Source organism: Mastomys coucha, unplaced genomic scaffold (genome assembly GCF_008632895.1).
Source record: "Mastomys coucha isolate ucsf_1 unplaced genomic scaffold, UCSF_Mcou_1 pScaffold21, whole genome shotgun sequence".
NCBI classification, from domain to species: domain Eukaryota; kingdom Metazoa; phylum Chordata; class Mammalia; order Rodentia; family Muridae; genus Mastomys; species Mastomys coucha.
Genome location: NW_022196904.1, coordinates 70342454 through 70368204, shown reverse-complemented (window position 1 = coordinate 70368204; position 25751 = coordinate 70342454). Strand labels below are relative to the sequence as shown.

Sequence of the window (25751 nt, the reverse complement as noted above, 5' to 3'; positions counted from 1 at the left end):
TACATTGTGATACAGTTGAAGATTAGAGATGGTGGCCAGTGAGACAGTCCCTTAGAGGATGAAACCCCCTAGTTTCTATGTAGGCATTGAATGAGTATGTGTGTTCTTCTGTAGTTCAATGAATAGTGTAAGAGGGGGAACCTGTGGGAGGTGATTTGGTCTTGCAGGCTTCTCTCTAGTGTGGGGGGATGGTAGCCATTATAAAACAAGGAAAGAGGAAGCCATTTAATTCACCCTAGGGAAGGAAGAATCTCTGCCTAACTCAGGGAAGTTTGCTCCAGGCAGAGGTGGCTCTGTCCACCTGGATAGAGAACCAACGAGCCATGGGGCTTCGTGCAGACTTGCTCTATAGATCAGCATAAGAAGAAACACACAGACTCCAGTTCTCAGAAAAATGTTTCAAAAGATGGAGGACTGTGTCTATAAAGGAAAAGTTGACATTTGAAGGTGTGATCCAAAGCAATGAGGCTCACTGTGCCCTGGGGATGAATTATGTCCCTCCTAAAGAAGAAAACCCTAAAATCCTAAAGACCCCATCTGTCTCTTGCCTGTTTGCTCTGAACATCACTCAAAGACCAAAACTGAACACCCAGGCTTGTCTATTAGAGACACTGGGGGGCGTGGGGGGTAAGGCTGTCGGAACAGCCAAAGATAACTACCTGAGCAGAAAGCAGCTAGACTCAAAAAAGCATGAAAAGATTGTGGTACACCATGCCAAGGGCAAAAATGAAACAGGAAAGACCAGCCTTGGGAGGCCAACAGGCAGAATAATGAACCAGAAGAGGGTGAAGGATGGCTGCCCTGTCGTGTGTGTGGTGTGGTGTGTGGTGTGCATGTGTTCAGGCAGGTGTTTTTCTAGGAATGGGAAATTCAATTGCAGCTTAATGTTAGCTTCAGTGTAAAAATTACAGATTTTTGTATAGCCAATGAGATTTAAGAAGCCTTGGGGGGGCGGGAAACCTTGGTATGGTCGTGCTTTATCGCAGAGGCAGGAGGACTGTAGAATGGCTGTGGAGGGCCCTATCCCCCTCCAACAAACAAAACAGAACAACAAAAAAGAAGGAGCAACGAAGGCAAGACAGCTAAATGGGTAAAGGCACCGGCCCACCAAGCCTGAGAAACTAGAGTTTGGTATTCCATCCCTACATAATGGAGAGTGAAACCCAACTCTCCCGCAAGTTCTCTGCCACACCCACACCGTGGGACTTCCGCATGCACGTGCACACGAACTCAAACTTCCTACAGACTCCACCCACTATGGGCGGGGCAACATCAGGGACTCTTGTGGATACCCGGAAGCTCTTGTGACTTAGCAACCCAGGAAGCCAGCAATTTTTTTTTTTTTTTTTTTTTGGTTTTTTGAGACAGGGTTTCTCTGTGTATCCCTGGCTGTCCTGGAACTCACTCTGTAGACCAGGCTCAGAAATCCACCTGCCTCTGCCTCCCAAGTGCTGGGATTAAAGACATGCTCCACCACTGCCCAGCAGAAGCCAGCAATTTTTAAAGGTCGAGGCATCGGCCATGAATCATTGAGCAACCGCTGCAGTTAGTGTTGGGTACTGGGGTCTTCCAGGCTTCTCATGTTACTGGGATTTCTGTCCTTCCCAGCCAGTTGCCAGAAAGTAGTGGCATTCCTTCTCAGTATATCTGCCATCCCACAATTACATCATCTGACCTTTGTTGATAAGGACGCCATGCTCCAAGGGTTGAAGCTTTTAACCCAAAGGAGCTGATGTAAAATGGAAATGAGTATCTAGCATGTGGATCCTCTTCAGGAGACCAGAGAAGGAAGAACAGAAATTTAAGCCTTTACCCTAGTGCTTTATTTTTCACAACTTATAAACCAATGCTTATCCAATCTTAGGTCCATGAGAGGCCAGAGGTTCCACCATGCAGAACAGCAGACAGACTCAAGACTTAAGGAAGGGCTGTTAGTGTATGGATGGATGGGCATATCTGCTTTCCATATGCCGGGCTCAGCGGAGTGAAAAAACGCAGAAGTTTTTAGCCTGTGATGTCTGGGTTGAATGATGGAATGTGAGAGATGAGGCGGCTTTGAAATGCTGCAGTAAGAATTCCATCTTTCCTGGGCCTTGCTGGAGCCATGTCACAGGATTGCACGGAGGACGGCTCAGAGAGTCAGCCCTCGCTCCAGGAAAAGCTGCTTCAGTGCCTCTTCCAGTTGCTGGTTCGTTCCTTGAAGCCCCTTTACCACCTGTGCTGCCCACTCGAAGTACTCCTGGACTCGGTGTTCTGACCATCCTGCACAAGAGTGGACAGAAACCTGCTCGTATGATGCCAAGGCCAGCATTGTCTTTTGCTCGTTTCCTGGCAGGCTTTGGTACAGGCCATAAGATGAGTTGCGATGAAACGATCTACAACTTCTCCGTGACCCAGCAACTCTGTTCCCACCTTATGGAAGAAGACTGTTCTAGGAGGTTTAGTCAGAGATGTTAAGACCACCCCTAGCCACTCCACCCCACCCCACACACACACCTCACCCCCACTCCCGCTTATTTCTGGGCATCTGACCAACCTGCGTTTTCAGAAGCTGGACATCCCCTCCACCTCTCTTCAGAGCCAGTAGGAGAGCATACCTCTAGGGGTGCAGCGATTCAAGTCCCTCAGATTGTATAGCTTGTCTGCCAGCTTCACCAATTTGGCCCCTGGGCTGCTGTGCGGTGCCTGCTCCACCTGTTGCCGCTTTCTTTCCAGTTTGGGCAGAGTCTTGTCATCTGTTACCTCCTCCACCAAGCGTCGAACCTGTGCTCCAAAGTGCAGCTCTACCTCCTCCAGGGTAGTATCTGTGTCTTCTACTGTGTCATGGAGCAGGGCGGCCTGAGGATAGGTTGCCATTCAGCACAGTGACACTAGCCTATTAGCCAAATAGCACGCATTGTTCAACAGTACTCCTGTTTCCCACACCAGCCTCCTGGCAGAGAAGGGTCAAGTTACCTGTAGCACCGCAATATCAGTGATTCCAGCCTCATGGGTTAGGATCCGGGCTACACCTGGCAGGGGCAAAGCAGAAGTCAGTCTAGAGGGAGCCAGATGTAGCTCCTCACCAGCTGGATGACCTTGAACGTCCCTTACCCTCTTGGGATATTGATTGTACTAAGGGAACAATCCTGCCTACTACCCAGGTGAGGTTTACACGGCTTAACGCATGAAAAGTGGTTGTACACAGCTTGGGACTGGAAGAAGGCGCTGAATAATTTACACGCGCATTGTGTACCCGTCTCGGTCAGTCCCCACCCGCCACGCGCCGCGAGGACTGCTTCCCAACCGGCGCGCCCACCGATGGGGTGATTTATGTAGGGAGTCCCTTCAGGATCTTTCCGTCGCTGCTGTCGGTGTTTGTGAGCGGCGAAGTCAGCAGCCTCCAGCAGCTGAGCTGCCTCAGAGCCCATCGCGCGGGTGGCGCGGGGGGACTGAAGCTTCGGAGTCCGAACGGACCGCCTATAGCGCCGCCTGGCGCTTAGGAGGCTCGGAGAACGGCGCTATTTCTAACAAGCTGTAATTTATTCATTTCCCCCACCCCCCTCAACGTGTATGCGCGTGCGCGTAGCCTATAGAGGCTATAAGTCTCCACCTTAGTTTTGGAGACATAGACTCTCCTTGAATCTGTAGCCCAGGTATTTAGCAAGACTAGCTACCGAACGAGTTTCAAGGAGTCTCCTGCCTCTGCCTCCCCAGCACAACAGGCGTAGGTTGCCACCCCCAGCTTTTGACCCAGCTGTTGCAATAACCTGAATGCAAGTCCTTATTCTTGTGCAGCAAGCACTTTACCCACTGAGCCATCATCCCAGTCTCAGTGGAGGTTCTTTAAAGACCGAGATCCTGGATATAGAAAATAATTTTCAACAACCACAGCGGCTGGTGCAGTGTCCTCCGCTCCAGGCTCAAAGACATAGTATCCTGGCTTTCTGAGAACAGTCTTTGCAGAAAAGGGAGACAAAACCAAAAGTGATGGCTTCACGGAGTGCTGGGTACAGAGCTGGAAGGCACAGGTGGGCCGTGGGGAAAGCCCATTTTATCTAGCCTGGGAGGCAGAGATGGCTTCTTCCACGAGAAAAAGGCCCTCTACAACCTGGCAACACCCAGAACGTTTTCAAAGTGCTCCAAACATAGTTCTCTGTTACCATGAGCATCTGAACCTAACATCTTGGCCCTAGAGATGCTAGGATTTGACCTTCTGGAGAATTGGATCTTGCTTAATTGCTTCAGATTTGGGCTCCTGGGAGGCAGCACTGTTTCTACAGAAACAGTCTGCATTAATCCCTTGAACCATAAGGGAGCCTGCTTCAGTCCCCAGACCTCTGCTGTGGGCCCTTGAGGTAATGAGTCTTGTCCCTGATGTTTCAGGAGCATAATGTTGCCTAGCTTGGGTAGGCACTAGGATAGCCCTTCACTCTTTCCTGGCCATCGAGCTTTGGATCTTCCGGAGAAATCCCGTCTTAGTGTTGGCAGCTCTGAAGTATGAAAGATAAGCAAGACCTTGGCATCTCCCCAAAGGGTTCCGAGACATGGGGAGAGCCGGCTGCTAGGTGTATCCCTCCAGGCAGGCAGCCTTTGTGTCTGGGCTGGCAGCTGGGGAGCTGAGGCTGTGGGGAAGCTTAATGACAGCTTGGTGGTTGCCATGTCGCAGCATTTCAGAGGGCTGCCCCACAGGCTGAACAGAGGTCTCAGGGGCCTAAAATGGAATAGTCCGTGCTCCCAAGGTGTCTTCTACAGCAACCTAGAAGCTGAGGGATGGGTAGATAGAAACACATTTGGCTTTACATGTTCTTTTCATTTCTTTCTTTCTCTTCTCTTCTTTCTTTTCTTTTTCTTTCTTTCTTTTTTTGACAATGCCTCACCTTCTTTCTCACCTGGCACTCCTTTCTGCCCTTCTGCTTAGGAAATCGTAGGCAGTTTGGAGCCAAAGGCCTCACCTTTCCCAGCAGATGACAGGACCCAATCACTCTCCTCTCTCTACAAGCTTATAATAGAGGGGTTTCCACCCCTGAAAATCTTGGGACTTTAATTTCAGGTTTCTTATTGTCTGTAGCCAGGGCTTAGGGCCCATACTGGGTTCCTAGGACTACGACTAAGGTGGAGGTGACTTCTCATGGGCCTCCAGAGAAGGAGTCCAGGGCTTCTGCTGACAGGCCTGTGTGTGGGACTGCTATTCAGTTGGACGAACCTTGCCCAGCCAACCGACCTCTCAGGTATAATACTTTCCCTATCTTCTGAGGTGATTGGGGTACTGGAGAGCTGATGGTGAGGGGTGGAGAGAGCTTCCTCTCCTCTTCTGTTAGGGTCTTGGACCCCATTTCGCACTTTGAACAGGGTGAAGGGGATATGGGTAGCCTCCCTTCTCTATAGACGCCTTGCTTCTCTCCAGCACTGGCTCACCACCCCCATTTGTGCCAGACTACACGGGATGCCTCAGGCCGCCTCTATCCTGGCTTTTTCTGTCCTCGCCTCTCCGATACTCCTGAGGAAGCCTACTGTTGCCATCTGCAGGCTGCCGGGGGTTCCTGCTGTACCCTGGATGAATTTGAGGCCCTGTACCAAGTAAACCTGTCTTCTCTTCAGCCCCCACCCATCCTCAGGTAAGAACTTGAGTCCTAGATTCACAGAACACTGACAGGGTGCTCCAGCATCTTGGGCTCTGTCCTTGAATTCTGCAGTGGGAGACTTGTAGTTTCCAGATTAGTGGAGAGGAAGTCACTAAATCATAATTACAAATAATTCTGTAAATGAAGAACAAGAAACGGAAGCTGCTTTATTTCGTAAGGGGTTTGGACCGTGTTAATAAAGAGGATCTTGTAGTCTATGGACACATTGGAGTAGGAGGTTTAATTCTCAATCTAGCCGCGTTTTTCTTCAAGATACTTTCGAGCTCCCAAATTTGTATGCAAAATAATAGCATACAGCCTGTATTTATCCCATGCTTTCTCGGGACTCTGGGCTCTGTAAACCCTGTCTTGTAGCAGCCAGTATACAATCTTGATTCTCTCCTCTCTCCCCAGAGGCCCAGGCCCGCTCCTAGCACTGGGCATCTACAGTCTACTGCTGATGGCACTGATGACTGCAGATTTCGTGCACTTCTGCCGTGGTCGGGGACGGAGGGAAAGACAAAACTCCAGCTGCCGTCGCCTTTCCGTTCGGGCCTCTGCCGCGCGCCCCCTACAGGTTCCAGTGGGAACAGACTAGGCGCTCGTAAAAGCATCCTTGAGCCTGAGCCTGAGGCTGAGCCTGCGCCTGCGCAATGCGGCCGAGTACCCCGCCCCTGCACAGAGGCAACCTCTTCTTTGCCTCGCCTTCTTTGGCGTAACCCTGACGCATAGCTGGGGCGGGGCAGTCGCCGGCATCTCACCGAGCCCAGGGCCACCTTTGCTCCAGAGACTGCTCCTGCACCGGCTCTTGGAGCTCAGCTTCGGGATGACTGTGAGTGGCCCGGGGACCCCGGAGCCCCGACCTTCCGACCCCGGGGTGCGTACTGATTCTCCTGTGGCATCTCCCCTTCGCACATGCGCCTTCGCACCTGGTCGCCGTCACCTCCACGGGACTCGGCCCCGACCCGGCTCCTCTCCCAGCCGCGCTGCTCTGCCCACCGCCTTTCTCTCCACAGGCCAGCTCAGCCGAGCAGCTGCGGAAGGAGGGCAACGAGCTGTTCAAATGCGGAGATTACGAGGGCGCCCTGACCGCCTACACTCAGGCCCTGAGTCTCGGCGCAACGCCCCAGGACCAGGCCATTCTGCACCGAAACCGGGCTGCTTGCCACCTCAAGCTGGTGAGGGGGTCGGGTTGCTCTAACCTGGTTCTACCTGGCCCTGGGATTGCCCATAGCCACTGCTGTTTGCGCACCAGCTGGGCATTTCCAGCCACCGACGATTGCCAGAGGTCTTTAGGCATGGATAGTTGGGGATCAGGTGGCTCAGCAAAACAAGGGTGTCATTGCCACTCGATTAGTTCCTCTTAGGCTCCTGATCTTTCTCTTACAGGAAGATTACAGCAAAGCAGAATCAGAGGCATCTAAAGGTAGGGGGGTGTGGGCCCTCATATGGAGCACTGGGGTCTTCTGTGGTGGGCAAGGACTCTGGGGCCACCGAGCCATCCCTTTCTCCTCCTTTGGTCCCAGTCACTCGTCTTTCTGCTTGCTTTCCCACTTCTCTGGCCTTTCCTTTTCTGCAGCTGCCCTCACCTTTTCTGAGGCTGAAGCACCGAGCTCCACATTCGTACCCCTATCCTCCTTTGGCCCTCAAGATCTATCCCTCCTGCTCTTGCCTGGAGACGGTGGTGGCCTCATGGGGGCTGATAGAGCTCCTGTTTGTGCTCAGCCATTGAAAAGGACGGTGGGGATGTCAAAGCACTTTATCGCCGAAGCCAAGCCCTAGAGAAGCTGGGCCGCCTGGACCAGGCTGTCCTCGACCTGAAGAGATGTGTGAGCCTAGAACCCAAGAACAAAGTTTTCCAGGAGTCCCTGAGGAACATTGGGGGCCAGATTCAGGAGAAGGTATGTGAAGAGAAGTTGGGGATTGCCTGGGTCTGGGTCTGGGTCAAGGATGTAGATACAGTGCTCTAGAGAGGAGCTACTGCTAACAAACACACATTAATAATGTTCAGCCTGATGGAGGAAATCAAATTTAAAGCATGGTTCTTCAGTGTATGTGAACTTTGTCCTTGGCAGGTATATAAGGAGTATGGGTATATGGACTCTTACAGCACCTAGGGAAGGTATGAATTGATTTGGCTCCATTAGGCTATAGTGCTTTAGCATATCAAAGTTGCAAATGAATATCTGATGATCTAGTTAGCACCCAATGACCTTAGACTCACTACCTGCCCGAAGCGAAGCTGGCCTTGAACCCCTGATTTTCTTGCTTTCAAAAACATTTTTATTTTTCCCTTTTTAGGTAGGGTCTCACGTAACCTAGGCTAGTCCTAGACTGACTGTGTAGCTGTGGATGGCCTTGACTTCCTGTTTACACCTCCCAAGTGCTGGAATTTCAGGCGTCTGACTTTTATTTCAGTCTCGTTTATAGTAAGAGAGACTTGGAACTTGCCTGTATGCCCAGCAATGAGAGAAAGATTAAACAGACTAGATCAGTGCTGTTTCTGAGAAATGGATCATGTATGACTAGACAGTGGGCTCTGCTGATTGGTAGATGGAAAAGCAAAATATGCAGTAGTACATATAGGAAAGTACTCTGTCAGTGAGGTGATGGCCCAAACAGTGTATTGTGTCTGGGAACATTTGGGTGAATCTGTCTAAGTCCAATGAAAAATATTAAAGCTTTTCATTAAAAGCCAGGCAGTGGTGTCACTACCTTTAATCCCAGTACTTGAGAGGCAGAGGCAAGTGGACCTCTGGATTAGAGGCCAGCCTGGTCTACAGAATGAGTTCCAGGACAGCCAGGGCTACATGTTAAGACCCTATCTCAAAAAAAAAAACCAACAACAAAAAATAAAAATAAAATCCTGTTAAGATGTACACCAAGCCAGGGGTAGTGGTGCATACCTTTAATCCCAAAGACAGAGAAAGGCAAAGTTCTGTGAGTTTGAGGCCAGTCTGATCTACAAAGTGAGTTCTAGGACAGCCAGGACTGTTTCACAGAGAAACCCTGAGTTGAAAAAAACAACAACAAAAGACAATATCCAACCCTGTCTCAAAAAAAAAAAACCAATATCCACTAAAGACCAAGCCTGGTGGCGTATACCTTTAATCATAGCACTAGGGAGCTGAAGCAGGCAGATCTTTATGAGTTCAACACCAGCCTGGGCTACATTTAAAAAGAAAGAAAAGAGAGAATTTGTGTGTGTGTGTGTGTGTGTGTATTGTGTTGGAAGAAAAGAATGGGGTTAAAGAGGTTTTCCAAAAAATACCTTGCTTTAATACACATACACACACACACACACACACACACACACACATCATCAATAGGAGTGTTAGCAGCTACCTCATAACCTTCCTGGCCTCTTGTGCCTGTCAAGTGCAGCGCCATAGGAGCATGTCTGTGCTGTTACGCTGCTGTAGATAGCTGGCGCTGGCACTACTGGGAGCTAGTTTCCTCATGACTAACAAAATGCCTCCCCATCTGAAGGCACTTCCTTTAGCATCAGCAGGCCCTCTTGCCAAAGCAGGAGGTAATTCAGTGAGGAAAACAGCCCTGGGGAGGTTTAGGAGGAGACGCATGGCAAGTCTCTTCCTGCCTGCCATGGTTGCTAGCTGCTGGCCCTGAGCTCTGAGCCTCCCAGGGAGGAGAGTCAGGGAGAACTCATAGGAAGTCCGACATGTCTGTCTAAGAAAGGTGATTTATTCTGTGCTTTGTTGCTTTGTCATAGGTGCGGTACATGTCCTCCACAGATGCCAAAGTAGAACAGATGTTTCAGATACTGTTGGACCCCAAAGAAAAAGGCACAGAGAAGAAGCAGAAGGTACGGGTCCTGGAGTGGGCCACTAGAACTCCTGTGCTCACTAGTGTGGGCCTCCGGTGTCCTGCTGGCCTGCTTTGTTGTAGGCTGAGCCTCGGGATGTGCCTCCTGCATAGGAGCTCTTGAGTCCTTAGTGTGAAGCAAGGAGCGGGAACTGGGGTTCACAGAGCACCTTGGTGGCCACCTGGACCCAGGATCTGGCACACAGTGTGACTGAGATGCTGTCTTTGCTCTTGAGTCCCTGTTAGGGACTCCACTCTAGCCGTCACCCAGGAGAGTAAGCTCTCCTGTCCACTTGAAGAGAGGGAAGCTGAAGTTCCAACAGGTTGAGTTTATAGCTGGCACCTCTCAGATGCTAAGGAGAAGCAGTGAGGTCTGGAGGTCAGGGCCTCTCTGCTCTCCCTGCCCTTGGATAAATGTTGTGTCAACATTAGAATCTACCTCCTCTGGTATAGGCTTCTCAGAACCTTGTGGTACTGGCCCGAGAGGATGCTGGAGCTGAGAAGATCTTCCGGAGCAACGGGGTCCAGCTCTTGCAACGCCTGCTGGACACGGGAGAGACTGACCTCATGCTGGCAGCCCTGCGCACACTGGTTGGCATTTGCTCTGAGCACCAGTCGCGGGTATGTGGTGTGGAGAAGTCTAGCTATTGCTCCCGTGTATGTCTGTCTGTTTGTTTACTAGTGCCCCCTACCTGTCTGCTCTTCCAGTTCTTATTTTGTTCCAAAAACAGCTTAAAGCACAGGCAGGTCTGTTTGTGACATAGACACAACCAGAGGGGAAAAATAAAAAGGACAGAAAAGACCCACACGCATTAGGATGGAGTAGGACCAGAAAGGACAAACTTGGCTCTGTCACACCTGAGCACTACCTCAGGGGACACCTGGCCACTGCCCCACTCGAGGCTGCTCAGAAAGGGGCGTTGAGTGTGCCATGAAGACCTGACTCCTTTTTCTCCGGAGAGGAGAGAGATCAGTGTTGTCACCAACATCACCTCTTAGGTCTAGTGACCTGATTAGCAGCATGGATTGTTGTCTTGGCGTGGACACTTTGGCAAGGATAGCCCTGCTCCTGGGCCACAGCCCAGCTCTTGCCTGTGCTGGCTAGACCCAGGAGATAGGATCTTGGCTGCTGGTTGATCAGTATGCTTTTATGTGTATAAATGTGCTTATTTAGAGTCAGGGTCTTCTTCCGTATTCTAGGCTGCCTTGAACTCACGGTCCCTCTGAGATTGCAGCACGTGCTGCCCTGCTGGGCTCCTTGATTGCTTTTAGAGGAAGCTCCAGTTCCAAGAAGGGTAGATTGTGATATAGTCAGTGAAATCACTTGAGGCCAAGCCTGGGCTATTCTTAGACTAGGCAAACCATGTACACCCCATAGCATCCTCTAGCTCCTACACAGGTCTGTGTGAGCTGGGATGAGCCTGTCAGGCCTCCTGGGCTCTTTGGCCTACAAGGAAGATGAATAAGCCTTGCAGCTCTGCCCATGCGTGTTCACACCCTCAGGTGCATGTAGACCTTAGTGTTGGGGTTGGGAAGGAACTGGCATCAATCAGGAAGCTCTGTTAAGGTGATCCTCCTTCTGGAGGAGACATGAGACCAAATAGCCACTCCTGGGATTTGTCTTCTCTTAAGCTACAGGAGTCAAGTTAGATGAGGATTCTGGAATTCCTCCTCCTCCTCTTCTTCCTCTTCTTCCTCCCTTCCTTCTTGTTTTCAGACACTGTCTGGATATGTGGCCTTGGCTGTCCTAGACTGCTATTCCAGTCTCTGTCTGGGATTGCAGATGATGCCACCACTACCCAATGAGATGCTTTCCTTAGACCCGCCCAGCCAGGAAGCATGGCACAACCCCAGGTCATAACCATTAGATACACCTTCTTTCCTTGGAGCTGGCCCTTCCACCCAGGTGCTGGCTTATTTTCTGACAGCACTCACTAACTCGCCATTAAGAATCACCATGGTAAGCCGGGTGGTGGTGGCGCACGCCTTTAATCCCAGCACTTGGGAGGCAGAGGCAGGCAGATTTCTGAGTTCGAGGCCAGCCTGGTCTCCAGAGTGAGTTCCAGGACAGCCAGGCCTACACATAGAAACCCTGCCTCGAAAAAAAAAAAAAAGAATCACCATGGCTCCCCTTTACCAACCAGAGCCTCTGTCCGACTCTTTCCCTCCCTAGACAGTGGCTACCCTGAGTGTCCTGGGAACTCGGAGAGTCGTCTCCATCCTGGGTGTGGAAAACCAGGCCGTGTCGCTGGCAGCCTGCCACCTGCTGCAGGTTATGTTTGATGCCCTCAAGGAAGGTGTCAAGAAAGGCTTCCGAGGCAAAGAAGGTGCCATCATTGTGGGTGAGTGGAAGCAGGTCTGGTCCCTTGGATGGTAGTGTTATGGAGTGGGATGAGGCTGAGCCCGCCCAGCTAGTCTTTCAGGGTGAGATACGCATTTCCAGGTTGTTCAGGAATGTGGCTTAGTTGTGATATTGTACCCTACATTCTTGTTTTGTTTTGCTGAAACAAAGTCTCACTGTAGAACAAGCTGGTTTAGAACTTGCCAGGTAGCACTTGGACTCTGTCTAATACCCAGGGTGTTTGAGGAGAGAGGTGGGCTCAGCTCAGAACCCAGGAGGGAAGCCTCCTTTGCCTAAATCTCTAAAAACTGGCTCACTGCAGAGCCCACTAGCGTACCTTTCTCTGTTGCGCTGTTTAGTCTTTGTGTGGAGGCCTGAGCCCATTATGTCGTGGACATTGATCACTAATGTGTATTGTTGTCAGATCCTGCCCGGGAGCTGAAGGTTCTCATCAGTAACCTCTTGGAGCTACTGACTGAGGCGGGGGTCTCTGGCCAAGGCCGTGACAATGCCCTGACCCTCCTCATTAAAATGGTACCCCGGAAGTCGCCGAAGGACCCCAACAATAGCCTCACACTCTGGGTCATTGATCAAGGTAGGTGGTACAGTTTAGAAAAATGTGCATGGGTGTCTGAGACCTACTTTTCTGTAGGACTGACAAGAAAAGTATTCGCACACAGTCGCACACAGTGATGAGTTTCCCTGAGGTGCCCTCCTGTGGCCTGTGAGACCCTCCAGTTGTGTGTTTATGTCTGTCATATGTGTCAGTGTACAGATGTGTGTACACTGGACAGTCCTGAAGAAGGTCAGGATAAAGGCAGTCTCATTTTTCTCTACTTGAAATTGTGTGTGTGTGTCTGTGTTCAAGTGCTGTGACACTGATGAAAATCAGGAGAACAAGCAACAAGCCGAGGTTGATTTTCTCCTACCATGTGGGTCCTGGGTATCAAACTCAGGTCAGCCAGAGTTAGCAGCCAGCACCTTTACCTGCTGAGCCATCTCACTGGCCTGTTTGAAGTTTTTCTTAGTGTTTATGTATCATTACTACACTTGGAGAAAAAGAAAACTAAGTCATAACGTAGCAATTTACACTTTTCACTTTCCAAAAAGACAAGTAAGAGAGGACTTGTAAAGGCCCTCTCTGCCTGGCAGCCCTCTGCAGTGGTCCTTTGAGCCTGCTTCTGTTTCCTCCTTCGAGTCACACTGTCATGCCCCTGTTTGAACTCTGACCTTCCTGGCTGAGGGAGGTGGCCTTGCTTTTCTCTGCATCTCCTGGGCTGTCTCTACCTTTAGGGATTGGCACCAATGTTCTACTGTCTCAATGGGTTCTCTTTCCAGGTCTGAAAAAGATTCTGGAAGTGGGGGGCTCCCTGCAGGATGCTGCTGGGGAGCTCACGGTGACAGCAAACAGCCGCATGAGTGCCTCCATCCTCCTCAGCAAGCTGTTTGATGATCTGAAGTGTGATGCCGAGCGGGAGAACTTCCACCGACTCTGTGAGAACTACATCAGGTGAGGGAGTGTGTATCTCTCCTATTGCCAGGGCTGCCAGCAAGAAAGTGGATGGGCTTTCATCGTGGAGGGCAACCCTAAGGGAGGACTAGGATGCTAAAATGGTCCCTAGCACTCCCACCCCAGGGTTTAGTCACTTTTCTATTGGTGTGAAGAGACACCGTGACCAAGACAGCTTGTAAAAGAGTCTATTAGGGGCTTATAGTTTCAGGGGATGAGTAGAATTTATAACCATCATGGCAGAGAGATTGGCAGCCAGCAAGCAGGCATGGTACTGGAGCAATAACTGAGAGTGTACATGTTGAGACAGCCATGAGGCAGAGAGAGAGAGACAGAGACAGAGAGAGAAAAACAAAGACAGAGAGAGCACCCACTAATTTGGAAGGAGTGGGCTTTGCAACCTCAAAGCTCATCCCCAGTGCCACGCCTCCTTCAACAAGGCCACACCTTCTAATCCTTCCCAAAGAGTCCCTCCAACTACACACCAAACATTCAAATATATGAATTTATGGAAGCCATTCATTCAAACAACCAAACCCTATCATTTAAGATGGGAATCTTGCTATGTAGCCCAGGCTGGCCTAGAACTCCTGGGCTACAGAGTAGCCAGGACATGTAGTTGTCTGCCAGTGTATCCAGCTCAAAACTTACTTCTTATTCCAAAGTCACGACACCAGGAAAACTGCAGCAGATGTGTCACGCATGACACATGAGTCAAACACTGGATTTCTTTTATACCCCAAGAAGTAGACGTGACAGTCTACCCTTGAGGGTTGACAGCTGATGGGAAAAGATGGCAGTAGCTTACAATGGGATCTTAAGTAGTACAGGAATGGAATGGGACCAGACGATATGTCTGAGAGTAAGCTGTGTTTGGCAGAGTGTCACCAGCTAGGCCCAGGTGGAGGGCAGTAATGGAGCTTGGTGATTACTGTTGTGGCTGGATGGTCAGGCTTCCCTTGGCAGCTTTTCATGCTGTTTCTTCCCATCTAGCACCAAGTGCGTGCCTACTGTAAGGGAGGCGGGGAGAAGAGGCCCCTTGTGTGTGCTTCGAAGTGACAGCTCTAACTCTGCCCCTCAGGAGCTGGTTTGAGGGCCGAGGGCTGGCCGGGAAGCTGCGAGCCATCCAGACAGTGTCCTGCCTTCTGCAGGGCCCATGTGACGCTGGCAACCGGGCCTTAGAGCTGAGTGGTGTCATGGAGAGCGTGATCGCTCTGTGCGCCTCAGAGCAGGAGGAAGAACAGCTGGTGGCAGTGGAGGCGCTGATCCACGCAGCCGGCAAAGCCAAGCGGGCCTCCTTCATCACTGCCAACGGCGTCTCGCTGCTCAAGGACCTGTACAAAGGCAGCGAGAGGGACAGCATTCGCATCAGAGCGCTAGTGGTGAGATAGGAGGGGACAGGTCAGCTGTGCCTCCTGGGGCGGCCTCAGTCCTGTAGGTGAAGGTACACACAGGACCTCACTGGGGCTCCAGGTGTGGCCTGGCTCTTGCCACTGAAGGGCTTATGATCAAGTGGGAGATGATCCAGGTACAGAGGATGCCTAGGAATGTACAGTGCCTCACACTGTCCCCTTGCTGGTTAAAAAGGCCCATGGAGAAGCAGAAACTGTGTGTTTGAGGCCTTTCTAGGCTTCCATGAGCCAGCTGTAGCTATCATTGTAGGGTCTGGTTCTCCTTCGTGGGCATTGTTGTAGCTTCCTGTCTATTGCTGTGACAAACACCACAAACAAAAACAACTTGAGGAGGAAAGTGTTCTTTCATATTACAGCTTTCTTTGAAAGGGGGAAGCAGAGCAGGAACCTAGGGCAGGAACTGAAGGAGAGACCATGAATGAATGCTGGCTTACTGGCTTGTTCCTCATGGCTTGTTCAGTTTGCTTTCTTTCTTTCTTCTTCTTCTTTTTTTTTTTTTTTTTTTTTTTTTTTTTTTTTTTTTTGGTTTTTCAAGACAGGGTTTCTGCCGGGCGGTGGTGGTGGCACATGCCTTTAATCCCAGCACTTCGGAGGCAGAGGCAGGTGGATTTCTGAGTTTGAGGCCAGCCTGGTCTACAGAGGTGAGTTCCAGGACAGCCAGGGCTATACAGAAAAACCCTGTCTCGAAAAAACAACAACAAAAAAAAACCCAAAAAAAACCAAACCAGGGTTTTTCTGTGTAGCCCCGGCTGTCCTGGAACTCACTCTGTAGACCAGGCTGGCCTCGAACTCAGAAATCCACCTGCCTCTGCCTCCCAAGTGCTGGGATTAAAGGCGTGCGTCCTCAGTTTGCTTTCTTGTACACCTCAGGACCACCTTCCAGAGATGGCACCACCACCAATGGCCTGGGCCTTTCTACAGGCTATCTGATGGAAGCCATTCCTCCACTGAGGTCCCTTGTTCCCAGATAACTACAGCTTGTGTAAAGTTAACAAAGAAACCAGCTAGCACGGGCAATTAGTCCTGGGTTTCTGTCTTAGGAGGATTTAGGACATGGCTCAAGTACTTGTACAGAGCCTTTTTATTTTCTTTTGAGCCAGGGCTGGCTTATATAACCCAGGCTGGCCCCAGATTCATTAGAGACCCAAGGCTGGCCTAAAACTTTGGATCATTCTGCCTTTACCTTCCAAAGGCTGGGATTGTAGGTATGAGCCCCTGTGTCTGGCACAAAGTCCTTTTTTTGTGACGTGAAAGGGACAGAATAAGTCATGGGGTAGAGCGGGAATGAATGTGGAAAGGGCATAGACTCAGGGTACTAGGTGTCAGTTTCTACCAGTTACTGTGTCCTGTGCCTGCTTCAGGAGGTAGCCGCTGCCTAACACTCCATGTGTCACCTATGGAGAGCTTGTTGATTAATTCATGTTTGTGGTCTTTCTAGAGCAATGACAGAGGGCCTTGGAAGGATCCCGAGCCTGGTAAGAGAGCCAGGCTGTAGTCTCCATCCTAGGTACCAACCAGCTGGTCTTGTCCTCTTCCTCCAGGGACTCTGTAAGCTCGGGTCAGCTGGAGGGACTGACTTTAGCATGAAGCAGTTTGCCGAAGGCTCTACTCTCAAACTGGCCAAGCAGTGCCGAAAGTGAGTCCTATTTCTCCATTTCTGGGACAGGCCTTAAGAGGGGGTGGGACTGTAGAGATGCTCAGTGGGTGCAAGGGTGAGGGCCTGAGTTTGAATCCCAAGCTCCCTTATCGAAAAGCTGGGTGTGGTTACCCATGTTCCTGTTACACCTTTGCTGTGGTGGGCAGAGACAGATGGGTCATGGGGGCTTGCTGACTGCTAGCCTAGCTTCAGCTACTGCAAGAGACTCTCCACCAAGGGCGCATGCACACACGCACGATATTAAAAAGGGTGTGGGTGGAAGGTAGAGCTCCTTTATTCTGGCCCTCTGTCTCAGGCAGGAGCTGCTTTCCCTTAGACAAATCCCCCTAGATCCTCCCTCGTAAGTGACTGTCGAGGGGAGACCCAAACCCCTGCGTCTCCTCTTTGTCCAGGTTACTCCTTCTTTCTTCCACTATTATTTGCTGTTGTATTTTTTTGTTTGGTTGGTTTTTTGCTTGTTTTTTTGGGGATAGGGTCTCACTAAACCCAAACTGCCCTAGAACTTGTGACCCTCCTGCCTCTGCCACCCGAGCGCTGAGATCTCAGGCCCATACCTGTACCATGGCTGGCTTCTGCTTCACACCTCTGATTGCCATTCACGATCATACGTGTCCCTAGGTGGCTATGCAATGACCAGATTGATGCGGGTACTCGGCGCTGGGCAGTGGAGGGCCTAGCTTACCTCACCTTTGATGCTGATGTGAAGGAGGAGTTTGTGGAGGACGAGGCTGCTCTGAAGGCCCTGTTCCAGCTCAGCAGGGTAGTTCTGCGGGTTTCTGCTCTCAGCCTGGGGGCAGCATCTAGGATGAGCGCTTACCAGGCCTTAGCAGGTCACACCAATGTCCCTGTGATCCTGGGGAAGCAGAGCCGGCTGCATTGTGTGACCTTGGTGCCTGTAGTATCTGGAAGCACAGTTGCTGTGGAGGGGTTAAGGAGCCAGGAGTGTGGGCTCTGAGTCTGGGGTTGGAGCAGGTGCTCAGTCTTCCCCTGGGTTCTATCCGGAGGGTGGGATGGAGGCCTGGCTCAGCTGCTCTGAGCTGGGTTGCTCTGCTGAGAGTGCCCTGCTGAATACCCCTCTCTCTCCTGGCAGTCTGAAGAAAGGTCAGTGCTCTTTGCCGTAGGCTCAGCACTGGTCAATTGCACCAATAGCTACGACTATGAGGAGCCTGACCCCAAGATGGTGGAGCTGGCCAAGTATGCCAAGCAGCACGTTCCAGAACAGCACCCTAAGGTATGGGTATGCTGGGCAGGCCTGGGGCTGGGGCGGTAGGGGCGGGGGGCTCCCAGTTATTGGCAGCAGTTTCCTCAGCAGAGAGCTTTCCTTTGCGCTGGCTGTTCCCAAGCTCTGTGTTGGCTACTTGTTTTCCCACCCAGCCAGCCAGGGCTCCCTCCCAGACTGCCTCCTCTCACAGGACAAACCGAGCTTCGTGCGCGCTCGTGTGAAGAAGCTGCTGGCAGCAGGTGTGGTGTCAGCCATGACGTGTATGGTGAAGACAGAGAGCCCTGTGCTGACAAACTCCTGTAGGGAGCTACTCTCCAGGTAGGCCGGCCTGCCTCTGCTAACTCCTGCCTCAGCCTGCAGTGTGCCTGTAGAAGTGGGTGCTGTGCTGTGTGGGCCTTAGAGCACTTGGCTGCCTTACTTTGCTTAGGGCTATTCAGAAAAACCCTGTCTAAAAAAAAAGGAATGAAATGCCTGCCTGCCAGAGCTTGGGCCCCACTCACCCACCATGTCTGCTCCCGGCAGGGTCTTCCTGGCTTTGGTGGAGGAGGTGGAGGATCGAGGTACTGTGGTTGCCCAGGGAGGGGGCAAGGTAAGCTGACTCCTTCCTGACCCTGAGCCATCCACCTATAAAACATCTCTCAGTGGCTGCTGGCCTTGGAGGACACTAATAGTAACCAGCAGGATGTGATGCTTCTGTAGACAGGCTCCTCAGAGTCCTTTGGACCCATAAAGATCCTGAGTTTGCTTCCTTTTCCCTCTGTGGCCCCAGGGCCCAGCACAACCCATGTTTAGTACCTAATAGGTGGTTGAGGAAGGTTTGGGTAGTTTTAACGAGAGACCTCAGAGTGAGAGGAGTCTGAGTAGGGAGTGCTCTCAGGCCCGAGAAGAGAGTAAGAGGGAGGGTGTAGTCAGGATGGATGGCTGGGACCTTGTGCTCCCAAGGCCAGCCTGGGCATCGACAGGGCTGGGACTGTTTGACAGGCTCTGATCCCGCTGGCCCTGGAAGGCACTGATGTTGGGCAGACGAAGGCAGCCCAGGCTCTTGCCAAGCTGACCATCACCTCTAACCCAGAGATGACCTTTCCTGGTGAGCGGGTACGTGTCTGCTTGCCCAACTGTGACCCCTCCTGTTTCGTTATGCCCTGATGGCCCTTGGCCTGGCTTCCTCCCGTGACCAGCAGGGAAACAGCAGTTTTATTGAGTCCTGGGGCAGGGGACAGTCATAGAGCCCACTTGGGTGGGCTCCCTGCTGGGGTCCCTGGGATTGGGTGAGCACTGATAGGCAGGGTTCTATCACAGATCTACGAAGTAGTCCGGCCCCTTGTCTCTCTACTGCACCTCAGTTGCTCAGGACTGCAGAACTTTGAGGCCCTCATGGCCCTAACGAACCTGGCAGGGATCAGCGAGAGGCTCAGGTAAGGTCCCAGGGGTGGGGTGGGGGGTCTTGGCATGGGGTTTTGGGTGAGCTTCAATTACTTACTCTGTAGTTTGGAAGCCAGTTCCTGATCATTTTTTGTGCCTCACAGTGACTCCTGCGGCACATGGATGAAAAAGTCATGCCAAGGGAGGCAGGGTGAAGCTCTGGGGCCCTGACTGTGCCCTCTACTTCCTCTCATTGGCTTACTGTATAACCAACCCTAAGAGAGCCTTTAAGTCATTCTGTGTCAGTTTCCACTCTGTGTTAGTTAAGTGTCTAACCCATGAAGTAGGAGCATGGAGAGTTTGCTGAGAAAATGCTTATAAAACTCTTTAACAGGCACAAGTGGGTGTGGGCTCATACCATGGGAGGAAGATTGGCTGTGAGTTCTAGGCCAGGCTAGGCTATAATACCCTAACCCTAACCCTAACCCTAACCCTAACCCTAACCCTAACCCTAACCCTTAAAGGCTGCCTCCCTGACCTCTCCCGAAAGCCCTTAGCTCACAGTATCTGGTCCTGGCCATAGTCACAGTGAACGTGTATTAGCTGTTAGTACTAATTGTGACCTTGAACATACCACTCACCACGCAGCCTGGTTTCTGCTTTGGCTAAATAGTGATGGTAGCCACCCCTGCACTATACATGGAGTACAGTGAGCATTAAGGAAGGTAATTCAAACCTGGGGTTATGATGAGCATCAGGTGAAATAAGTCAAGCAACTTGGGCCGACTTAGTGCTCAAATGATTGATGTTTACCGAGCCATCTTTATAACTGCCCTGCTTTGGTAATTTCCAGGATGCTTAATGACCCCATGCTGTTTCTAGCCAGGCCAGAAGGCTAGAAAGCGCTGCAGTTCATAAGCAGTACAGGAAGGTCTTTGGGCATTGCTAAGGGAGAACCTCAGCCCAGGGCTCTGCCACCTAGAATAGGGTGGCAGCTATGGATATGAAGACTCTAGTCATACATGCCCTTCCAACTTCGCCCTGCAGACAGAAGATCCTGAAGGAGAAAGCTGTGCCTATGATTGAGGGCTACATGTTTGAGGAGCATGAGATGATCCGCCGGGCAGCTACAGAGTGCATGTGTAACTTAGCCATGAGCAAAGAGGTGAGGGTTGGTCCAGCTGGTCACTATGACAGAGGTGCTAGCGTCCCTGCACTTTGACTCGGCTTTGGGCCCTGGTAGCATGGTCCTTGCCTCCATCTGCTCACAGGTGCAGGATCTCTTCGAAGCCCAGGGCAATGACCGGTTGAAGCTGCTGGTGCTGTACAGCGGAGAGGATGATGAGCTCCTGCGGAGGGCTGCTGCCGGCGGCCTGGCCATGCTCACCTCCATGCGGCCCTCCCTCTGCAGCCGTATCCCACAAGTGGTTAGTGCCTGCTCTCGGCAGGGGAGGCGGATGAGGGGCTAGCAGTTCCCTACATATTGGTATTGCTGTTCTGTCGGGGAGCTCCTAGGGCGTAGATGTGTTTTCTGCCAGGGTCGAGCCAGTTGCTGAGTCTTCACACCCGCCATTTCCTACAGACCACACACTGGCTGGAGATCTTGCAGGCCCTGCTTCTAAGCCCCAACCAGGAGCTGCAGCACCGGGGCACTGTGGTGGTGCTGAACATGATGGAGTCCTCGAAGGAGATGGCCAGCACCCTGATGGAGAGCGAGGTCCTGGAGATCCTGTCAGTGCTGGCCAAGGGCGAGGAGAGCCCGGTCACTAGGGCTGCTGGGGCCTGTCTGGAGAAGGCAGTGGAATATAGACTCATCCAACCCAACCAGGATGGAGAGTGAGGATCGGCCCGGGCCCACAGCTCATGCGTCTGTCACCCATCACAGCTCTAAGAGTCCAGATAGAAGCAGCTGGGCCAACAGGACCTGCCTCTCCTCCACAGCTGCACTTCGGTGTTCTCTATTCTGAGGACACACACCACACAGCCCTGCCCTGCCACACTCAGAAGGGCCCTGTCTGTACTGTAGAGAGCTGGGAATGAGGAACGCGCATCTCATTCAAACCTGTGGATTATGGGCATCAAGAAGGAAGGGCACAGCAGCATCCTCACAAGCTGGGAGCAGCACCAGAGCCTGCCAGCAGGCTCGTCCCTCTAATAAAGCATGTGGAACTAAAGCTTGTGTTTGTTGTGTAGGCAGGGCTGCTGAGGGTGGGACGTTCTGGAGCAGCAGCTGGCACCAGCAAAGTGTGCTGCAGAGTACTGTCGCTGTAAGAGAAGGAAGCCAGCGGGCCCATGGAGGGTCTTTGTAGACAAGGCCTTAATATGGGCAGGTCAGGCTGGCTTCAAACTGATAATCCTTTCTCAGCCCTTAGAGTAGTGGGCATCACAAAGTGCCATCACCCAGCCTGGGCTCTTTCTACGTCTTTGTGTTAGCCTAAAGCTTGGGAAACTGATCAAATTTCAGTGTCATTTAATGGTAGTCTTATATGCTGGCCCTTGGATACATTTGTCATGATATTGTGAGTTTTCTGCGTAGTCTGTGTTTGGAATTTGAAGTCAGTGTGCGCTTCCCTCGGGGAAAATAAATTTTTCTGTAGTTGTGCCAGGTTAATTCTCCTTACCTAGGAACACCAGTTTCTTAGAGGCCCCGAGTCCAAGCTTGAGACTCATTGGCTCAGTACAAGTAAGTGACAGAGCCTGGGCCAATCAGTGAAGGCACTGATACTACCGCTTCCGGTTTGGCCGTCGGTCCTGCGCTTGTTCAGTAGTGAACCACCTCCTTCCTTGTTCAAAGGGAATGGAGGATGTCAGGGCTTGGTCTTCGCCCGCTGTTCCCCTCGAATCTTCATGAGTATTCACTCAGTGGTTCCAACTGCGTCCACTGGCGTTGGCGCCCACAGGAGACTTTGGCCCACTGCCTAGCGGCAGGTAACCCGGCGCACGTGCGTACGTCCGGCGGGCCCCAGTGATGACGTCACCGCTCGTGCCTACGATTGGCTCTGAAAAGCTGCCACACCCAATGACCGCTTTGCTTGGCGCGGGGCCCCGCCTGCGATCTGTTCCGGAGCCGCGCACTACAACACGCTCTTCGTTTTCAAGGTTTCCCGCTTAAAGGGCTTTCCTGATGGGTTGAGGGTACAGGGGCAAGGAGAAGGTTAAAGGTTTCCTTGGTTGGGGATTCAGGAGCTGTGGTCTCAGATCTGACTTAAGAAGCTTGAGAGTGTCTGTAAAATTCTGATCCATTCGAATGAAGTGGCGTTGCATTTGGAACCGTGCGACTGTCTCCCTATTTCAGCGCGAGCTCCCTGGGGCTGATAGTCACCTCATTAAGCCAAAAGATACGCGCTAACAAAGACTTCTTGAAAGAATAAACGACCGAGTAAGGTCCAGTGGAAATTGTCCAAATGCCTCTGAAACCCGGTAAGAGCCAATGGTCATTTTCGTCGTTAAATGCTATTGCATTTATTAAGCTAAGACTGTTGCCACTTAGATTTTGATTTTTTTCTTTTTTCTTTTTCTTTTTCGAGACAGGATTTCTCTGTGTAATCCTGTCTGTCCTGAAACTCACTGTGTACATCAGGCTGGTCTCGAACTCAGAAATCCGCCTGCCTCTGGCTCCCAAGTGCTGGGGTGAAGGGCGTGTGCCACCACTGTCCAGCTTTAAATTTTGATTTTTACTTATTGCAAACAATTCTGCTAAGTAGATACAAGCAATGATGCCCCCACCCGCTGTGTAAAACTGAAGTTGTGCGATAGGATTCAGGTGCCCAAGCATGCACACCTAGGTCCTGGGTGTTTATTCTGCCTGTTGGGAGGAGGCTTATAAATCCCTTGGACTTGGCTCAGCTCCACACTCGCTGCGCGATTGGGTATCTGAAGTAAATGGAGCCGATTTGAATGGAGACTCGGGGTTAAAGTTCTCAAGGTTAGGAAGCTGGAGCTGTGGGCCTCAGATCCTAGTGCTGTATCTGATCTCCCACGCAAATCAGGGTTAGGAATCCTCACAGTTCCCTTGTGGTATTTAATAATAAGTTCTGGGTTGCGAAGCAAGAGACCATTGTTAAGGCCTAGATGGAAGGTTAAGGCCTAGGTGACAGTTACTGGCCAGCCTGCCATTATAAGGAGACTTTCTCATATGTTTCTGCTGTGCCTAAGGAACCTTATAATGCCAAGATTGATTATATACTGTTATGTTCTGTGCCCTTGGGGACCAATCATGGTAGAAGTAAGTAGAACTGTTTTGTATAGTTACCCTTGAGCCCCAAACTACCGCCCCACAGCACTTCCTGCACCTGTGTATACACTTTTATGGTATAAGCTGCCCCTGGATGGACCCCAAGGTAAGAGAGACACCTGCGCCAATATAAGAAACTTTTTTGGAATAAGAATTCCATTTTGAGTAGGGGCCAAGTAAGTTTAAGTTCCCAAGACCTCCCTGGGAACTGACATCCTAGAAAGAAACATATATATGGGTAACTAATCCTGGTTGGTAAGTTAAGACATGAATGTTAGACAAGTCCTGTCCTGGTAGACAAGTTGAGACATGAATATTGAACAACATAGGTCCTCTGCCACAGTTGAATACTCCAACCAATGGGAGCAGGATAAGTGTACAACAAAGACCTGTTCCTAAGGAAACCTCCTATGCTGGCACGGATGTTTGTGGATTTTAGGCTTAAAAGCCTTGTAGAATAACTTAGGGTCACAGTTCATTTCCCGAATGTGGACTGTGGCCCTGTTTGATCAGTCCTGGGGCAAATGCTCAATAAACTCTCCTTGTCTCACTGAGATTGGTGTTCGTGTGGTTTGTGAGGCGACTCCGGGACCCCAAACAACCACTTAAGCTGGGAAGAGCAGAACACAAAGATGAGAAACATACTTGGTTTTCCTCTCACCCAGGTGGACTCCTTCCCACCTTGGCTGGGGTCTGATTTTACAGTATTATTCACTTGGCTGGTCTTTCTGTTGTTTTGAGACAAGGTATCTATTATGTAGCTCTGGCTGACCTCAGAGTCACAGAGAACCACCTGCCTCTACCTCTCAAGTACTGGGATCAAAAGTGTGCACCACCACACCATGCCCTAAATTGGGTAGTCTTTCAAAACTTAGTCCATGGAAATTAAGGAGGAAAGAGAAAAGGGTCACTGGTCATGGGACTTTGAGAAAACAAAGGGTTTACTGGCGCGCGCGCGCGCGCGCGCGCGCGTGTGTGTGTGTGTGTGTGTGTGTGTGTGTGTGTGTGTGTGTGTGTGTGTGTGTAAAACGTTTTCAAAATAGTCTTACAAGGTACAGGGAGATTAAGATCTAAATCCCAGGCCAGGTATAGAAGTACTGGCACATGCCTTTGATTTCAGCACTAGAAGTCAGAGATGAGAAGATCTTTGTGAGTTTGAAGCCAGTCTGTTCTACATAGTGAGTTCCAGGACAGCAAAGGCTTGCATAGAGAGAGCCTGTCTCAAAATAAAAGAGGGTGGGGAAGCTCAGTGGTTAAGAGCACTGCTGTTTTTTGGCTTTTCGAGACAGGGTTTCTCTGTGTAGCCCTGGCTGTCCTGGAACTCACTCTGTAGATCAGACTGGCCTTGAACTCAGAAATCCACTTGCCTCTGCCTCCCAAGTGCTGGGATTAAAGGCATGCGTCACCATTGCCTGGCTCAAGCATTGCTGTTCTTTTTGTTTTTTAGTATAGAATAGAGTTTATTTAGGAGATGGAGAGGGGAGTTAAGAGGGTAGCAGAGGCACAGAAAGGCAGAGAGAAGGAGAGAGTAGAGAAGTAGGGGCCAGCCATGACCGCGTGGAGAGAGGGGGGAAGGGAAGGGGGAGAGAGGGGGAACACAGGGGCAAAAGGCAAGGGAGAGAAGCAGGAGTAAGAGCGAGCGTTGCTGTTCTTGCAGAAGACCTGGGTTCAATTCTAGTACCCACATGATGGCTCACAACTCTAGTACCAGGGGATCTGATGTCCTCTACTGCCCTTTAGTTACACTAGACACAAATGTGGTACACAGACAGATGTACAGGAAAAACGTCTGTACACATATAATAAATAAACGCTTTATTTTATTATTTTATTTCCTGTGCATGCTGTTTTGCCTGCATGTATGTCTGTGTAAGGATGTAGGAAGCCCTGGAACTGTACTTATAGATAGGTGTGAGCTGCCATGTGAGTGCTGGGAATTGAACCTGGATCCTCTGGAAGAGCAGCCAGTGCTCTTAACCACTGAGTCATCTATCTCTCCAGCCCAAAATAATAAATCTTTTTTTTAAACCACTTTAAAAAAAATTTATTAATTTGTTTTATGTGTTTGAGTACACTGTAGCTGTCTTCAGACACACCAGAAAAGGCCATCAGATCCCATCACAGATAGTTGTGAGCCACCATGTGGTTGCTAGGAGTTGAATTCAGGACCTCTGGAAGAACAGTCAATGTTCTTAACCACTGAGCGGTCTTTCCACCCACCCCACCCCCAATAATAAATCTTTAAAAAAATTATTTTTCCTTGCCTTGAATACAAGTTTGACTTAAAAGACACATAATGTTTTTTACAGTTGTATGCTGGATTTGAGCCAAAAGTGGAAGAAGTGGTCAGCTGCAAACAGTTCAATAGTCACAAATCTGGTAGGACCTTTGGCCAAAGCTCTGCTCAGCGGACAGTAGTGGGATGAACTACGTTTGCCCTGGAGACTAGGAAGGTATCCTGTCTCTATATTACAGGTAATACAGCTGCAGCCCCTGGAAAGGCCAGGTTCTCCAGTGTTTCTGAGGTGTCCTGTTTGCAAGAATCTCCCTGGGTTGCAACCTTAATCTTGCATCCCTTAGTCCACACC

General features: G+C 50.7%; 2 protein-coding genes and 1 long non-coding RNA gene across 7 annotated transcripts; 1 reads left to right on the top strand and 2 right to left on the bottom strand.

Annotated features, from left to right (window-relative positions):
* Window positions 1–1800: 1800 nt before the first annotated feature.
* Window positions 1801–3509, bottom strand: Hddc3 (HD domain containing 3). Of its 2 annotated transcripts, none has more exons than XM_031384349.1 (4): window positions 3236–3509; window positions 2956–3011; window positions 2598–2838; window positions 1801–2262 (listed from the first exon to the last, which is right to left on the bottom strand). In XM_031384349.1, exons 1-4 carry the CDS (start codon window positions 3408–3410, stop codon window positions 2132–2134), a joined length of 603 nt encoding a protein of 200 aa, XP_031240209.1. In that variant the 5' UTR covers window positions 3411–3509; the 3' UTR covers window positions 1801–2131. The 2 variants fall into 2 exon arrangements, with proteins under 2 accessions (XP_031240209.1, XP_031240210.1); XM_031384350.1 differs by having other exon boundaries at window positions 3299–3501.
* Window positions 3510–5055: 1546 nt separating this feature from the next.
* Unc45a (unc-45 myosin chaperone A) lies at window positions 5056–22325 on the top strand. 4 transcript variants are annotated; one of them, XR_004123187.1, is made up of 23 exons: window positions 5056–5210; window positions 5387–5597; window positions 6018–6480; window positions 6620–6781; window positions 6993–7029; window positions 7329–7504; window positions 9334–9426; window positions 9879–10046; window positions 11599–11767; window positions 12191–12361; window positions 13105–13276; window positions 14358–14658; window positions 16230–16324; window positions 16964–17105; window positions 17436–17576; window positions 17758–17885; window positions 18090–18156; window positions 18549–18662; window positions 18867–18982; window positions 19977–20094; window positions 20201–20356; window positions 20512–22028; window positions 22225–22325. XR_004123187.1 is itself a non-coding variant. In XM_031387119.1 (22 exons), the coding sequence occupies exons 3-22, from the start codon at window positions 6430–6432 to the stop codon at window positions 20767–20769; spliced, it is 2790 nt and encodes a 929-aa protein (XP_031242979.1). In that variant the 5' UTR covers window positions 5057–5210; window positions 5387–5597; window positions 6018–6429; the 3' UTR covers window positions 20770–21103. The 4 variants fall into 4 exon arrangements, 3 of the variants coding, with proteins under 3 accessions (XP_031242979.1, XP_031242978.1, XP_031242980.1); XM_031387119.1 differs by lacking the exon at window positions 22225–22325 and having other exon boundaries at window positions 5057–5210; window positions 6018–6435; window positions 20512–21103; XM_031387118.1 differs by lacking the exons at window positions 5056–5210; window positions 5387–5597; window positions 22225–22325 and having other exon boundaries at window positions 5992–6480; window positions 20512–21103.
* LOC116102461 lies at window positions 13991–20646 on the bottom strand. The gene is made up of 2 exons (XR_004123188.1): window positions 17028–20646; window positions 13991–14610 (listed from the first exon to the last, which is right to left on the bottom strand). It is a non-coding gene; the product is annotated as an uncharacterized LOC116102461 (long non-coding RNA).
* Window positions 22326–25751: the final 3426 nt, after the last annotated feature.

Coding starts and splice junctions, on each gene's coding strand:
- Unc45a (XM_031387118.1), top strand. CDS start 6,430: ATGACTGTGAGTGGCCCGGGGACCCCGGAGCCCCGACCTTCCGACCCC. Junction 6,782..6,992: donor CTGCTTGCCACCTCAAGCTG/GTGAGGGGGTCG, acceptor TTTCTCTTACAG/GAAGATTACAGCAAAGCAGA. Junction 17,577..17,757: donor TTCCAGAACAGCACCCTAAG/GTATGGGTATGC, acceptor CTCCTCTCACAG/GACAAACCGAGCTTCGTGCG.
- Hddc3 (XM_031384349.1), bottom strand. CDS start 3,410: ATGGGCTCTGAGGCAGCTCAGCTGCTGGAGGCTGCTGACTTCGCCGCT. Junction 3,012..3,235: donor GTGGGGACTGACCGAGACGG/GTACACAATGCG, acceptor TGCCCCTGCCAG/GTGTAGCCCGGATCCTAACC. Junction 2,839..2,955: donor CTGATATTGCGGTGCTACAG/GTAACTTGACCC, acceptor ACCTATCCTCAG/GCCGCCCTGCTCCATGACAC.